This window comes from Alosa sapidissima, chromosome 3, assembly GCF_018492685.1.
Source record: "Alosa sapidissima isolate fAloSap1 chromosome 3, fAloSap1.pri, whole genome shotgun sequence".
Lineage (NCBI taxonomy): Eukaryota > Metazoa > Chordata > Actinopteri > Clupeiformes > Clupeidae > Alosa > Alosa sapidissima.
In genome coordinates, this window is record NC_055959.1 from 36735294 (window position 1) to 36752545 (window position 17252).

At 41.7% G+C, this 17252-nt stretch overlaps 2 protein-coding genes across 2 annotated transcripts; one reads left to right on the forward strand and one right to left on the reverse strand.

Annotated features, from left to right (window-relative positions):
- Window positions 1-11334: 11334 nt before the first annotated feature.
- Window positions 11335-13700, forward strand: LOC121706101 (mediator of RNA polymerase II transcription subunit 9-like). Its single transcript, XM_042087568.1, has 2 exons — window positions 11335-11473; window positions 13197-13700. Exons 1-2 carry the CDS (start codon window positions 11394-11396, stop codon window positions 13414-13416), a joined length of 300 nt encoding a protein of 99 aa, XP_041943502.1. The 5' UTR covers window positions 11335-11393; the 3' UTR covers window positions 13417-13700.
- Window positions 13701-13780: 80 nt separating this feature from the next.
- On the reverse strand, window positions 13781-15523 carry LOC121706099 (dexamethasone-induced Ras-related protein 1-like). Its single transcript, XM_042087567.1, has 2 exons — window positions 15112-15523; window positions 13781-14950 (listed from the first exon to the last, which is right to left on the reverse strand). Exons 1-2 carry the CDS (start codon window positions 15380-15382, stop codon window positions 14430-14432), a joined length of 792 nt encoding a protein of 263 aa, XP_041943501.1. The 5' UTR covers window positions 15383-15523; the 3' UTR covers window positions 13781-14429.
- Between the last annotated feature and the right edge of the window lie 1729 nt (window positions 15524-17252).

A 17252-nucleotide genomic window follows, 5' to 3' on the forward strand; every position in this document is an offset into this window, starting at 1 on the left:
TAGAAGCGTTCGCGTAAAAATAGTTTTAGGGCCTTTTTCCTCCAAAGCTTCACATGCGACTGTGAATGTCTAGTTACCCATTCATTTCAATCGGAACCTCTGTGAGAGCGCGTGACTGGAGATCACGGAGGTGAGGTTCTTACTGAAATGAGAGGGTAAAGAGACGCTCACAATCGGATACGAAGCTTGGTGGAAACCCACCCTTAGGCCACTTTTCCACCAAGCTTTTAATCAATCTTCGCAAATCTGTCTAAATTACGTGATATGACATCTAGTGTTCAACCTAAAGAACGGCATACATGGCAAATTTTTCCAACGTGCTAAGGGGCATATTCCGGACTGCTAAAAGCCGGAAACAGGAGCTTTGCAAGCTCACAGGCTTTCAAGGAGGTTCCCATTGAAGTGAATGGGTAATGTCGTTCACACAAATGTTGACACAAATACCTAAGAATATCTAAGGACTTGTAGACGTTCACAGTCGGATACGAAGCTTGGTGGGAAAGAGCCCTTACACCGGTTTTCCAACCACGCTGCATATCCAGCTGTGAACGTGTACAAGTGCTAAGATGCCCTTAGAAGACTAGCGAGCGTAGGCACCGCTATCACGTCTGGTGTAGCCAGTTCCATTGATTACAGTGGAATTGTTGCAGCATACTGTACACTCAGGGTTCATATCATTTGTCTTCTTGTCCATCCTCCCTTCCTCCCTTCCTCCTGTCCTAGCCCCTCCTTCTAATCAATTTTGTGAAGGAAACGAGGAAGGAACGATAGGAGGATGGAGGAATGAAGGAGAGACCGATATGAGAAATGAGATGTCCTGCTCACTCACGCATCATTTTCAAGAGACGTCAATTACTGATGATGCAGCGCATCACCTCTGAAGCTAGAATAAACAGGCACGCAAATTGCAGAGAATATGAACTTACACCAAAGCCTAAAAATGTCATATGAACATGGACTCTTCCCACTTATTGACCCTGATAATGGGGTAATGTTTGATAGTTCTCGAGACATGAATGAATACTTATTACATACATGGGAGGGAACTTTTTACCTTGGCAGCTTGGACCAATGACCGCGCAATGCTGAGTGAAAACGCTTCCGCGTAGGATACTATTGCGTTTCCTCACGTATCGGGCCTTCCATCTCCCTCCTCTCTCCTCGGTCTTGCCTCCTCTGATTGCAATTTGATAAACGAGACATCCTCGATGACGTCGGGCTTTGAACGATTTGCGGGGCACTGAGGAGAGAGGCCGTAAGCAAATAGAGCTTTGAAATGAACCCTCAGACACACAGCTGCGGGCCTGGTGTAGCCTGCCTGTTTGTTAAAGCCTTTAGAGTGATGACATGAGTAAAGTACAATAGTAAACATGAGTAAACATGAGTACACACTTTTATCCAAAGGGACAGGGACTCGCTAGCCAGGAGATTCCAGACCCTGGTAATCTAGAAAGATTAAGGGTCTGGCCACAAATAATGTAATGGCCAAACTCGAGGGGCGGCATCAGGCGTGCATTTGAAAATCTCACTGTACGCAATTGGATAACACAATACGACCAATGTTTACCTGACTGATTCCGGACTTCGACGCAATTGGATAACACTACGACTGTCACCTCTGGCCCGCCTATATCAGATACACCGATGTGATTGGCTCCCCGTGATACAAGTGGCAAAAGTAACGTGCATCATTACTCATTGCCTCGCAGTGTCTCACATGAGACAATTCAAATTGTGCTCTTGCGAGAACTCTGGATTTTCCAGGGTAGGGACTCGCAATGTTGGGTTCCAGTTTCGACCAGGGCCGACCGCCAAACATCGCTGTCTCAAGCTGACGTTGCTGCGACACAATCCTAATGGGAATCCTTGAATAGACTACACGGTGGTGACTGCGTTCCACTGTCAGTACATTTACATGACATTTGAAAAAATCTAATTACTGTGTTAGTCCGTCTAAAACCGGACTTTTAAAATGCATGTAAAACATGTCAGTCCATCTGAAATTGCACTACATCGAAGTGGGACTAACACACCCAGATGATGCAGTTGAAAGTCAAATTATTCCTGTAAACTAGGTGCTCTGTGCATGCTCCATAACTCTCTCCCCGGGCATTGGCCCATCAGTAACAGAAGAAGCAGTGGCGCCTGCCTTTGGATAATGCCATAACCACAAAGGATCTCATTTGTAAAACAAATAAAGTGTACATCACATTTTTGTTTGTTTGCTTGTTATTACTGTTACTGTGTTGAACAGAACGCAAATGTTTTTTATGTAAATATGTAAAGATTAATTTAAAAAAAAAAGTGTACATCACATACAGAAGGTACAGACATACTTTGATCATTGAATCGATTTCCCTCCCCTGAATTGATAACCATAATTTGATTTGACTGTGCATGTAAATATACTGACTGGCTAAGGGAGAGTTCACATCAGAGTTACATCCTCGGCTCCAGAGGATGTGAACTTTAAACTCCCACAGAGACGCAGACACAGCACGCATCACTCAAATCAATTACTATTACACTTCCTGTGCCTGCTAAACATTTACCACACAGAAGGGGTGGTTTACCACATGGGACATCGGTGTGTGTGTGTGTGTGTGTGTGTGTGTGTGTGCCAGCATGAAGCAGAACATCAGGGGAGTGTTACACTGGTTAATGGAAAAAGGCAGCACCCATGGAAACGGAAGTGAAGGGGACCACTCCTCTGTCTCTACATCCGCCAAACTGCAGAGGATGCACTATTATGCCCAGTGCACATGGAGTGGACAACAGTCGAGTGACATTTGTGCCACAGATTAGGGATGGCTTTTGTCTATTGGAGTCTACTGTAGTAGTTTAAAAACGATAAAGCAATATGGCACAAGTGAGAGTGGGGTCAGTAAAGATATACCTACGGCTGTGGTTGGGCCATAGGCACGAGTGGGAGTGAGGTCAGTAAAGATATACCTACGGCTGTGGTTGGGCCATAGGCACGAGTGGGAGTGGGGTCAGTAAAGATATACCCACGGCTGTGGTTGGGCCATAGGCACGAGTTGGAGTGGGGTCAGTAAAGATATACCCACGGCTGTGGTTGGGCCATAGGCACGAGTTGGAGTGGGGTCAGTAAAGATATACCCACGGCTGTGGTTGGGCCATAGGCACGAGTTGGAGTGGGGTCAGTAAAGATATACCTACGGCTGTGGTTGGGCCATAGGCACGAGTTGGAGTGGGGTCAGTAAAGATATACCTACGGCTGTGGTTGGGCCATAGGCACGAGTGGGAGTGGGGTCAGTAAATATATACCCACGGCTATGGCACAAGGCTGAGTGCCACAGGTTGTCATGATTACCCATACCTTAATGATAAGTAAGGTATGGGTAAATCCCACTGCTTATCCACCTTATTCATGAGCCAGACATGGGTGTTGCCATGACACTTCAGAAATACATTGGGTTATACTTCACTTGACAGTATCGACATGACATGACACTGTCATGAATGTGTCATAAACATTTATGACATAACGCTTCTGTGTCATGCTGTTTTTGTCATAACAAGTTAAGGTTAGGGTTAGGTTTAGGGTTTGGGTTAGAGTTAGAGTTAGGGTTAGGATTAAGGTTCAAGTGTCATGTGTTCATGACAGTGTCATGTCACTCTTATGTCGATGCTGTCAAGTAAAGTGTTCTATTTCAGGCCAAAGTGGCATATTGATTTGAATGTGATGGTAGACAGTGCTTGACACATCCTAAGCAAACTTAGTAAGTAAACTATTTGTTTCTGTCCGTCATATATTATATAGAACAGTGTTTCTCAAAGTGTGGTCCACAAGCTATCCCATGTGGTCCGCAAGCAGACGTGGTAAAATATAATATAAATGAGTTGTTTGCAATATTGAACCAACTTGTATGTAAATCCAAACAGTTCTGCAACACTGCCTATGTTAGCTACACCAGTTTAAATCATATGAATCCTCTGACACTATAAGCAAGGTGCAAAGACAATTAGCAAGGTGGTTCATTGAGTAGGCCTATTGTGTAATATACTAAAGTAGGTCCACTTTTTTTTTTATCTAGGTGGTCTGTGAGCTTTTTAAAAAAATATTATTGGTTAAGTGGTCCTTGAAAAGGTTTGAGAAACACTGATCTAGAATATCCATATTGAGTGCAGAATTGTCAACATTTCAAAAAAAAATATGAATTGAAGAATATTCTAGTCAGTCTCTAGCCTGCCGAGACTGCACTAAGTTATTATGTATATGTAAACAGAATGGACAGAAAATGAAAACTGGACGGAAGTGGGGTTTCAAGTATAAGGTGGATCCTGCTGATACTGTCAGTAGCCTAATCATGAATAATCCACAGCACACAACAGCACCAATTGTAGCCCCATCATTGCAAACACAAAGCTGACAGAACACAGTCACGACGTATTCATGAGAGTCATAACGAGTGTGATACTGGCAAGTGCTAACAGCTCCCTCTCAGCGCTGGCAACAGCATGTGTGTGTGTGCAGGCATTCAGGAGGATACTCCACGCCTGTAATTGCACTACAGCTGAAGAGAGTATCCGGATCAGAGTTAATGGCTGCATGTGGATTAGGCCGAGGGCTAATGGACACACACACCTTTTGTTCAACAGCCGATCGATCGCCCCCACATCTCACTCTTGTAATGCTGCATGGTCCTTTGCTCTGTTTACACAGACAGTGAAAGTGCCCTAGCCACGACAACACTCTCCTCACACCATGCAACACACAAGACACGAGACAGCACAGCATAACAACACAACACAGCACAACACAACACAACACAACACAACACAAAACAATGCAGGACAACACAACAACACAACGCAGGACAACACAACACAACGCAGCACAACACAACAACACAACAACACAACTCAGCACAACACAACACAACACAACACAACACAACAACACAACGCAGCACAACACAACACGCAGCACAACACATTAACACAATGCAGCACAACACAACACAACACAACGCAGCACAACACAACACAGCACAACACAACACAACAAAATGCAGCAAAATGCAACTGGACATGGTTATCCCTTAGAGTCTTTCTTATCTTTTTCTATCCATTTTTTAAGGTCAATTTAAATCCCAGTGCCTATACTGACGAGTCCTGCCATGAGATGTCTTCTATTAGCACAATTTAGTCTGAAACACAGCTCTGAATCCTGATGAGCTGCTATTTATTTAGAGGAATGTTAAAGGAACTGGAAGAGGAACATGGGGAAGAAGCTCAGCTGTAACAGGAACAGTGGTGTCTCAGATAACATGGACATATGAATACTGAATTAGCGCCACGTGATGATGATGATGATGAAGATTAGAAGGTAGCAACAATCTTGTGGGGTCTAGAAAGTTCTAAAACTCCTCAAGTAGATTACTTGCTTGACTGCACAACAGCAACACTGAGGTGCCTTTGCGTCATTCTGTTTTCAAGTGGTGCATGTGCCTTCCCTAAATCCTTAGCTAGAAAAACAAATGATTATACATTACACAGATTTTAGAAACGGAAGTGAAGTTGCAAAAACGTCCATATTCACATTCAGTAGACCAGGGTTTCATGGCATCAATCATTAATATTTTGGGGGTGAATGAACAACCTGCCTTTGCAACTCAAGCCCTGTAAACATGGACAGGCTGACGTGGCATGACGGCTACTACATCTGGCTTGGTTTCAAGTCACAGCCCTTCACTTCTGAGGTTTGGGAGCGTCCGATTTTACTCACGTTTGGTTAAGACTTTGGTTAAGGGGGGATCAGGAGGATAGCTCAGGGCAATGAGCAGGACACAGAAACTAGAAAACAAGAAGAAAAAAGAATCTCAGTCCCATCTTCCTACTTTGGTGCACTATGACCTGTGTGTACTACGCCTGACCTGTGTGTGACCTGTGTGTACTACGCCTAACCTGTGTATGACCTGTGTGTCTCTTTTATGGTCTCAAAGGATGGGTGTAAACGCCATGGTAAATACACTGTCACTTTGTCACTTTGCACATATCAGAAAATGTCCCTCACACTTGCAGGATTACAAATATCATTACTAGACTCTGATACATTAGGTGGTCTGGGCCAATGTACATATTATTTAGAGAGAGAGAGAGAGAGAGAGAGAGAGAGAAAGAGAGAAACCTCACCTGCAGTCTACCCCCCGCCCGCGCCCTCTCCCTGTGTCCTCAGGAGGTGAATGCAGGTGATCGGACCCCACTGAGGCACAATCAGCCCCCATTGTCCTCCTCACAAAACCTACGACGTCACAGCTCCACGCCTGGCAAGAGGCCAGCTGAAGGGCATCATCGTGGCATACATCTACAATCACGCTATGTGTGCTTTTGCCACGATAACATGACAACAAGCAGGATCCAGGACCCTGGCATGTACATGCACGCTATGTGTTCTTTCAACATGCTAATGAAATCACAACAACCACAGAAACACCAGCCCAAAAAAAGGTAATATGAAATGCTCTGAATATAACAACAGACAAAGAGTCTCATCTATTTTATAGGGAACATTCTACCAGAAATTAACATTTTCCCAAAAAATCTTGAATCTGAACATAAAGTCATACGGAGGCAATCTTAAATTATGAGGAACAGCTATTGTGCCATCTCAGGATGCTTTTATTTGTGAATAAAATGCATTTTTGAAAACAACTAAAAGGAACTAATAGAATATTTGACAGGCCCTGTCGCCCATCTATGGTAGGGCTGTGACAGGCATGGGCGGATTATGAACTTTCGGGCCCCTGGGCCCAGATGTATTAAGGGCCCCCCCCCAGAAATGTTTTAATTTGTTTGATGTAATTTCCTGTATTCTGGTGCATTTTGGGGATGGGCAATACTAAATTCAATCAGATTCATAGCCTACATCCTGATTTGTTGATATTGAGGTAATGATTCCATGCAAAGGCTTGGGCTTCAGGGCCCCCTGACCTCTTGAGCCCCTGGGCCTGGGCCCGGTAGGCCCGTGCAGTAATCCATCCCTGGTGACAGGCCCTAACGGTCAGTCAATTTAATGGCTCTACTCTGCCTGTTAACATGTTAGAATCAAAACTGTTTGCATGTAAGCAAGGATTTCAGTGACCTTTTCAGACATACAGATTTTAGATATACAATTCCATTCTTTTCTAGGATATTTTAGTGTGACAGGGTCTGACCCTTTCGATTGTCCCCCTGACAAAAAGCATGCAAAACACAGTTTTAAATCAAATAATTTAATGAGAAGACTTACCCTTGATCAATTTCAGCATCACCTTGGTCAAATGATGTCACATCCCTTGAGTCCTAACTTTAAAAGCGCACTGCACATTTTTTTTATGTATAGCGTTGTTTGTAAACGTGATGCGGCATGACGAAAAACTTGGAGACAGTTGTAAATTCCCATTTATTTCTAGAATTTATGTTTAATTTCATGTTTTAGGATATTGATGTGAAGGACAACAACTTAAATTTGTTTTTAAAGTTTTTTTTTGTTTTTTAAAACAGTCTCACAACAAAACCGTGAAAGACGTAGTTCAGATTTGGCTGGGGACAGCCCATTTTTCAGGATTTGTAATTTTCAAGTGTTTTTAATAAACATCTTAGAGGCTAATGAATTACATATAATTTTACAGAACAACTCATAGAAATCAATCATCTAGACAGTTTGCGACATTTTTGGATTATACAAGTTTTATTCATTGAAACAATACCAGAACAGGAAATGTACGTTTCTGGTAGAATGTCCCATATGTGTCTTGACTGAATACTATTTTTTTGGCTTTAATTTTGAACAAACACTTTTCCTCCTGTACGCCTTCATTAAAATCCCCGGCTTCAGTTGTAATATAGGCTTACTCTTATGCAATGAGGGCCTGTTCAGCACCCATTGCTGACACCGAAAAAGGCAGGGCTCAGGTAAACAGTGTCTTCGCTTCCTGTCTGACTCAACAGTTGGGCACAAAAGAGGGACAAAGCAGGCTGTGCAACTGGGTCACACCACTGTCCTTCTAATTGGCTGTTGTGAAGCTCAGTCAAAGTTCATTTTACATAACGGCTAAGTGTTAAGCATTTCAATATAGTAACCAAATAAGACCAGGAATAAGGTCATCATGCATTGGTGAAATGAAAAGCCAATGTATGATGGGGGAGACCATGAGATTTATGAAGCTGTCACGTATATCCATCCTTCTCAGTATATGACAGCAAGTTTTCCAGTAGTACAAAGATATAAAGCTCTGACAATATACAGGTGGGTCAGACAAATTAGAATATCAAAGATTTGAAATATTTCACTTTATGTGTATTGAATGTAGATTATATGAAAGTTTCAGTTTTTTAAATAAGTTACGGGAACAAATTAACTTTTTTATGATATTCACATTTTTTGAGACCCACCTGTAAAAGCAGGTACTGTACAGCATTTGAACAATGAGGAGAACAAAGAGTTATAGAGGTAGATTTAACACTAATCCTGCCCTCCCTACGCTCACATCTAAACTGCTGCAGTTTCCCTTCAACCCACTTCTATGCCCTAGTTGCCTGGGCTTATTACGATGCTCATTTGGTCTCTGGCCATATAGCATATATGATATCTTTACGTTTCACACTACCACTAATCCTGTACAAGCCTGGCTTATAAGACCTCTCAATAGGCTGTCTTTCACATCTTACCGCTGGCATACTGCAGTGCGGGGGTTTGGGCACACTTTGGTAATCCTCAATACGGGCAACACCACACATGTAGGTCAGTATAGAAAGCTACATCAAAGCAACAGCTAACAAACAAAAACAATCACAACTGCCTAACACTTTTAAGAAAAATATGCCAAAAATTTGTATTTACTATTTTTTGGATGTTATACTAGCAATATGAATTCAATAACTTTCGTAATTCATGTGAAATGTTCAGAGAGTTTTACTGAAAACAAAGGCAAGTTGAAACATCACCCGAGTCAAACAGTTTCAGATATTTGCCAATGGCAAAACTGGTCTGGCAAATGAAAACTATCACCATAAATTTAGCATCAAAAAGGCCACCAATCAACAAGCAGAGGGGGACAAGATCAGATAGGGTGACTATGCTCATATTCACACGGATAATGTTTGCTGACAACCAGCTGTTGATATGTCACAACAATCACTTCATATCTGAGTCTAAATTAATGCATTCATATCAGCCTACCGTCTGTCATATCAGGTATAATCCAGGAGAAAATAAGGGTGAGTGAATTTATTAAACTCTGTGAGTTCACTGTGTGCTCTGTGTGTTCACTAATTCACGGATGGGATAAATGCAGAGACCAAATTCCTTGGATACGGAAGTATACTTGGCCTAGAAACCTGATTTACTCGACACCTGCTGCAGCTGCAGCTAAATAATATGACAAGACATACACAAAAATATATATTTCCTGCTAAAAATATAAGTATAAGTATATATACTTTTTTGATCCCGTGAGGGAAATTTGGTCTCTGCATTTAACCCAATCAGTGAATTAGTGAAACACACACAGCACACAGTGAACACACAGTGAGGTGAAGCACACACTAATCCCGGCGCAGTGCCTTGCTCAAGGGCACTTCAGCCGCAGCCCACTGGTCGGGGCTCGAACCGGCAACCCTCCAGGTTACAAGTCCAGAGTGCTAACCAGTGGGCCACGGCTGCCCCACTATTATTACAGGATATTACAGTCCTTTCACTACTTTCCCCATGCTTATTACTGAGTTTAAGTGTTGACTGTGCCGCTTTTGTATTTCTTTTTGCTACCTGTTGTTTGATGAAAGCAGTCTTTTGACGTAGAAGACATGCAGGGCGCCAGTGCCCTATATACCCACTGCACTTCTCATCACTGTTTGCACAGTGCACAGGCATGGAAAGGCTGTGAACAGACCATGCTTCAGGCCGCTTGCTCTGTTGCAGTAGACAAACGAAATGTGGAGACTTCACCAAGTGGTTGCCAAGTGTAAGGTGAAGGGCTTGACCTTATCTGCTTCACACATGAAAGCCTTCTAGGTCACACCAATCTTTACATTTTGAAATCAGCCTACATTTTTTTTTTTTCATATGGCAGCAGTTTCTTACTTACACAAAATAGCTAATCAAATATTAATAAAGAATCATGCTGATGAGAATAACCCTCTCCCAACTACATTTGTATTTTGTACCTGAAATAAATGTACAAAATATACAAAGATGATTCTTTTAAAAAAGCAACATGGCAGACCCTTTAATTATACAGTTCTATGAATTATATGCATAGATAATAATAGAAGAGACAGAAAATGTTGGTATGTAACATTGTTACAGGTCTATCCCAAAGCTTTTATCTATGAAACTGCACAAATAGTCAAGTCAAGTCAAGTCGGCTTTTATTGTCAATTTCTTTACATGCACTGGTCATACAAAGAATTGAAATTTCGTTTCTTACTTTCCCATGCAGACATAGACATGCTTTAAATACAGACATAGACATACTATGGACATAGCCATAGACAATAAACATTAAATTAAAGTGCAAGACTGAAATATAGAACATGTATGTATCAAAATAGAAATATAGGACATATATTTAAAAAAAAATAGAGGTAGTTGTGTTGTATATTTCTATAGTCTTAACAGTTACATGAAGTAACTGGGGGGGGGGGGGGGTTTGGTAGACAGGATCCTAGTTTCCTAGGTTCCTGGTTGGCTGGTGGGTGGGGGGGGGCTGTCAGTGATGGGAGAGTGGGTAGAGTGTTCAGCATCCTGATTGCTTGGTGGATGAAGCTACTTGCCAGTCTGGTGGTGCGGGAGCGGAGGCTCCTGTACCGCTTTCCAGAGGGCAGGAGGCTGAACAGTTCGTGTGCAGGGTGGGTTGTATCCTTGACAATCATTAGTGCTTTGCGGGTGAGGCGGGTGGTGTAAATGTCCTGCAGGGAGATATATATATAAATAGGAATATATAGCCTACATTCTGCCTGGAAAACTTTAGGCGACTTTGGTCAGCCATCCATAATGCCCAGGCTAAAATAGGCCTGTAATCTTGGGTAAACATCTGTTGGACAAGACTAGACTAGCTTATTTGTTTGTTTAAGTTATTAGGCATATGTATCTGTGGTCCAATGGAGGGTCTTCTTTTCATAAGCCTGAATCTTCAGGAAAGTACCCAACCAACACAAAATACCACGTTAAATTATTACCCTTCCCTCTTACCGTTCATTTGACCGACTTTTAGTTTGCTTGCTTGTGTCCTAGTCCGAATGGATTTAGCCTTTGGTTAACTTTCTATATTCAAAAAAAGGCCAAATGCTACCACTAGGCCTATATTATGCAGGTGGGCAAGCATCAAAAGAGAGAACAAATATATATTGATGATGTCATATGTGTGCGCCGAGACCAAGGATCAACAATGGCGACCGAGAAGACAAAACAAGAAACTCCAGATGAGGATTACTCGTTATTACCCTTGGTTCACGATATAATTAAAGGGTATGACTGATTGTTCTACACGTGGTAATTGGCATTACATTTGGCGATACTAAAGAATATTAAGTTGTTGAACTGTTTAGTTATAAACGTTTTTACCTTGTTAGCTGTAATGTTAGGTTAAGGTTACAGCTAACGTTACTGGCAGTTATTTTCTTAATATAATCCTTTTGATTACGAGTGTTTTCTCACCTCGGTAATACAATCATCACGCAATATAATTAATTATGCAGTCCTTGTTGAATTTCAAAACTAACTATATGCATATGAGTAAAACTTAGCCTATTGATTGCGCTTAAACTTAGCTTTTAGCAGCGTTGCGTTGATTGTAATGTTAGTTTTTGTTTTCCAATTGTAAGACTGTACACTACAGATGAATTAGCAGTGTAGTGTTAGTCTTTAGTTGCTTACACATTACACGCGTATGGCGCGGTATGAATGTCGACCATCAATGTAATAAACGTTAACTTAGTTCACGTTAACGTTTAGTTAGATGTGTTAAGAACTTCTGATAATGTTAGTGTTCTGCCACTGGTACTCTTCTTCAAGTTTACACTAAATCGACGTTGTTTAAAACTAATGAGTTGACATTTCTTGGTAGTGGTTACTGAGTGCATAGTTTTTGCCTAGCAGCTACGTGATTCCTTGTGTATCCAGTGACCTCGGCGAATGGTTGTTCTGTGACAGGTCTGTGCGGTGTAAGTAATCATGCGTTGAATAACCTACACACAGCAAAGAACAAATAAAAATGGCAAGCTAAAAGAAAGAATTCATCCAGACTGAGTTTCTTCAGGTTTACTCGAGTAAACACGTCTGTGTTGACGGGAACTAGCCTAGCTACAATAACACCTTGCGTTTAATGACATTCCGACAAGGGTTTTGGTTAGTTGGCAGCATTATTGCCATTATCACAATCTCACGCGAGTGAGAGAGGCCGCTATGGTATATCCAAGTTGGCTATCTGCAGATGTGGAGTGATAGAAACTGCTGTTTTTCAATAGGTTTTGAATTGGCATTGTGAGTTAGGAATCCCCTCGACTCCCCAAGTTCTCCTTTGTCTAGTTTTTCAAGCAAGATTTCGTTTCTAGTATCTGCTTCTTGGTATATCCATGTTGGCTATCTGCAGATGTGGAGTGATAGAAACTGCTGTTTTTCAATAGGTTTTGAATTGGCATTGTGAGTTAGGAATCCCCTCGACTCCCCAAGTTCTCCTTTGTCTTGTTTTTCAAGCAAGATTTCGTTTCTAGTATCTGCTTCTTGGTATATCCATGTTGCTATGGTATATCCATGTTGGCTATCAGCAGATGTGGACTGATAGAAACTGCTGTTTTTCAATAGGTTTTGAATTGGCATTGTGAGGTTAGGAATCCCCTCGACTCCCCAAGTCCTAAAGATAAATCTGACATGCCCATTATGTAAGGATTTTTAACTCCATATATTCTAGATAGATAGATACTTTATTGATCCCCAGGGGAAATTCAAGAATTCTGTGCATATATAAGAATATATTCTGTGCATGTTGATGGCGTGCTTCTTTTGACAGACATTTTTTGACTTTTTTTTGATGGACCCAGGTTTTCATAAAAAGTGGGTAATATGCAATGTCATATTAGGATACATTGATTGCAGTATTTACCATGTCCCTAGAGGTGTGTCATTATGCGGTTTAGAAGCATCTCTCCCCCTTTCAGTGATGTTGTGCTGAATGTGTGTTGTGCTTCCACAGCATGGACAAAGATGGAGCTGATGTGCAGCAGGAGCTGTCGAAGCTCAAGGCGAAGATCCAGGAGTCCCGAGAGCAGATAGCGCTGATGCCTGGGATCGACGTGAGCCCCACGGCACAGCAGCAGCAGCTGGAGACATTACGCGAGCAGGTCCGCACCAAGAAGCAGCTGCTGCAGAAGTACAAAAGCCTCTGCATGTTTGAGGTGCCTAAAGCCTCCTGAAGCCAATGGGACACATTAACTGTCCTGCATGGCTGTCAAGTTGCTGATGCCTGGCCAGGACTTCTCACATAAGACATTCAACCAACCCATTTTCTAATAGGGTCTTTTTTTTGTGCAAGTTGCTGATGCCTGGCCAGGACTTCCCACACAAGGCCTTCAACCAACCCATTTTCTAATGGGGTCTTTTTGTGTATGTGTGTGTGTGAGGAGAGGGAGTGAGAGTGACCGAGGCAGCTCTGTTTTTTCTATATTGTTGTGGTGTGTTGTAATTTTCATTTTTGCAATAAAATTTGCTGGAAAGTAAAACAAACCAACAAAACATTCGAGTTGTCCATCCCACTCTCTCACCTGATTAACATTTTCTCCAATTGTGGAAGGATTTTCATTCTAAATGATCTGAGATCCAGACCTTAGCTGCCTAATAGTTGATTGCTCTCTTAGTATATAAAAATGTAGTGAAAAAGATGCATACCATATAATCTATGGATAGTGTTGGAGCTAACTTGGATAGTGTAGTGTAAGGAAATGGCTCCCAAACACACAGATTCTTTTTTTTTTTTACTTTTATTTAATATGAAGAGTAATCGTTGACATATAAGAATAAATATACATTCATGTGGATTCACATTTGTTCATAATGCAATGCAGCATTCAAGTAAAAATAGTCTCTTTTTTTTCATTCAAAACGTAAACAAATGTTCTTTATATCATCCATGTGGGATTCTTGTACATTCTTGGACAGGTGCAATGTTCTCTTTGTCAATGCAGAGGAACAAAACTGAATACTGTCCCGGGGTGCATCTGGACCCCGCCGCGCGTCACTCTGACCTCGGAGGTGGGATGTCATGTTTACTGACCATGACTACTCCACCATTGTCACCTTCTGCGACCGTAAACATCGCTGAGAGCCTGGTTCTCTTCGACCTGAGCGCCCAGGTGGAGTCCTCTCACCTAGTTCCCTCGGCTTTGTCTTGTCTCGAATTTGACTTCACCCATTTGTCAAGTTCGGAAGTTCAACAGATAACACACCTGTCTTTGCCCTGGCCCCCGCCGACTGCTTTTTCTTTGATGTACATCAAGTCACTTTGTACACTTGGCCGGCGTGCGAACGGGGCCACGATACCATATGCGTCGCCGTCTTTGAATTTCTTGTTTCTGAATGATTTTCTGTGCAACACGTCGGAGTACTGCACCGAAACTTTCCTGTGGCGGTCCGGGCTCATTTCGCTGGGCAGCTTGGCCATAGTGAAAAGTTTGCTGAACATCTGGTCCACATTTGTGTTCCGTTTAGCTGAGATCTCAAAGTAGGCGCAGTGCTCATCCCCACCAATCAGTTGCTCTATCTCCTCATCCTTGACCTCGCGGTAGAACTCGCGATCGCACTTGTTTCCACAGATGACCAGAGGTACGTCAATGTTCTCCTTTGTCTTGTTTTTCAAGCAAGATTTCGTTTCTAGTATCTGCTTCTTGAGACGCTGCACCTCTTGGAAGGAGTCACGATTGTCCAGGCTGAAAACCAGGATGAACACATCACCTAAAAAGCATACAAACATTAAATTTCCATTAGTTCACGATAAGGATAGCTGTTCACAGATGTTATTGTAGCTTACATTCACACAATGCGGTGTGCATCTGCAAAAACTGAAAAATGCAAACTTCTAATCGCATAACAATCAACTTGCAATTTTAATTTACCTGTCAGAATAGATAGTCTTCTCATTGCAGGGAATGGGTGGTTCCCTGATGTGTCCAAAATGTCCAACTGGTACACATCCCCGCGAATGCTGTAGAACTTTCTATGGAAATCCTCAATGGTCGGCGTGTACTGGTCGTCGAAGCGCTCATTGAGAAACCGAGAAATGATAGCTGTCTTCCCAACTTTTGTAGATCCCAGAATCACCATCCTGTAGCAGTTTTTGGCCGGGATGTCGAACTCGTTATCCGAGGGTGTCATTTTCTTAATCATGATTGCGGTCGGTGAAGAACTTCTGAAATCAGAAGCGAGTCGTAGGACTGCTGGTCAATGCTCAGCTCTAGTCAGTAGCGAACTGTTGCGGTCCGGTCGCGCCGTCAGCTTTAAATACTGAAGATGAACCACTCCTCTCAAGCGCGTCATCCGTTACGCACCCATGCGATCAAGTCGGTCAGCAATTGGTAGGGTGTAGTTTTGCGTCAGCCTGTCCCTTTCGGGCTGCAATCTAACCTGAAAGTATAGCTGTGGTCTGTGGCCGTAGCCCAGTGCCCCCCCCCCCCCCCCCCCCCACCCCTTGTTTTGATTTCGCAAAGCATAGCTGCGCACCGGTCAGAACAGTATTGGTTATGTAGGCGACTCTGCTGTCATTTAACACTAATGCATTAGTAGACAACAATTTAACACGTTTTTTGTAGCCTAATATTTTATTGAGATATAATACACTTAATACCAGGTGAGAGTAATGTTAAATAGCCTAATGTTCAACGTCCTTACTTCTCTATGTGAGCAGTTTTATCGAAAGACTATGCTTAATCACTGCAGAGAGTGTAATTACATTATGATAAATTAAAATATACAGACATTTTCACCCTGTTGCCTGTTTGCCAAGCAGTTGGAGAGCGTGGATAGCAAGTGCACGAGATGTATAAATTACGTGATGCAATCGCTAGAGGGCATACTGAAGTCTCAAAACCAGCCCAGGTTTTATGACAGCCTCCCATTCGCTTTTAGTCAGTCCTAAACATGCAAGATTTCAATCTTTCTTCGAATAAGATTTAATGGACAACTTAAGTTACATCGTCATATATATTTTAACAGCATATTTATGTAAAATGTGTTGGAGTGGACAAAAACTTTTACAATGTCATTTTGATGTTAAAATATGCAGACATTTTGTTGATCATGCTTTTACTGGTTTGATGCATATCTGAAGTTAATTTGCAAAATATATTCAACTGGTCAGCTATATTTCTGAACTTATGTTTGACAGAAAATTGGACCATACTGTATTTCAAACACCTGCCTTTTCCATTAGAATTATGATAATTCTCTCTTTTCTTCAACATCACAATTGTAACATATTCCAAAATGTGCAATGGTGCTATCGTTTTTTAGCCCCCAGTAACATTTTGTTATATATAATGTGTTGAAGTGGTTGATTTGGGGACAAAAATGACTAAAGGATGTGTTTAGTGCCAACAAATGTACTTATTGCACTTCTGCCCCAATGCACTTCTTTGTCCAATTGTCAAGGTGCTTGCAGATCTAGTCATTAGCAACACCACATAGTTATCACACATTTTGCATCACACATTTCATCACACATTTTGCATGTACACAGACATGTATGTAAAAAATGTCAAGTGCTCACCCTAGTCATTGTGAAACTACTGATTCATGGCCTTAATTGAGCAATCAGCACCCAATCAGGTGCCTCTTAACATAACAGCAAGCTTGCACACCTTTCATAGGATGACTATTTCACAAGGATGACAGTATATCTGACTATGTTGAACAGTGTTGACCAGCTCACTTTTACTCAATGCAGGTAAAACAAAGACGCTCATTCTTAATCACACAGGTGCTCCAACACCACTAATATGATAGATAGATAGATAGATAGATAGATAGATAGATAGATAGATAGATAGATAGATACTTTATTGATCCTCAAGGGGAAATTCAAGGGTCTCAGTAGCATACAGACATAACACACAACATGCACTTACAACAGAAATGGTAAACATTAGTATAAGTATAAACATATAACTAAACTCCACTGTACAATAAAGACAGTAGAAGATAAGATAAGAAGCTAACAAAACTAAATACTAAATACACTATATAAGTTAAATTAAGAAAG

What these genes read in the sequence shown, in the direction of transcription:
- LOC121706099 (XM_042087567.1), bottom strand. Translation starts at nt 15,382, where the DNA reads ATGATTAAGAAAATGACACCCTCGGATAACGAGTTCGACATCCCGGCC. An exon ending in AAGACTATCTATTCTGACAG is followed by an intron (nt 14,951 to 15,111) that starts GTAAATTAAAAT and finishes TATGCTTTTTAG; the next exon opens with GTGATGTGTTCATCCTGGTT.
- LOC121706101 (XM_042087568.1), top strand. Translation starts at nt 11,394, where the DNA reads ATGGCGACCGAGAAGACAAAACAAGAAACTCCAGATGAGGATTACTCG. An exon ending in GTTCACGATATAATTAAAGG is followed by an intron (nt 11,474 to 13,196) that starts GTATGACTGATT and finishes GTGCTTCCACAG; the next exon opens with CATGGACAAAGATGGAGCTG.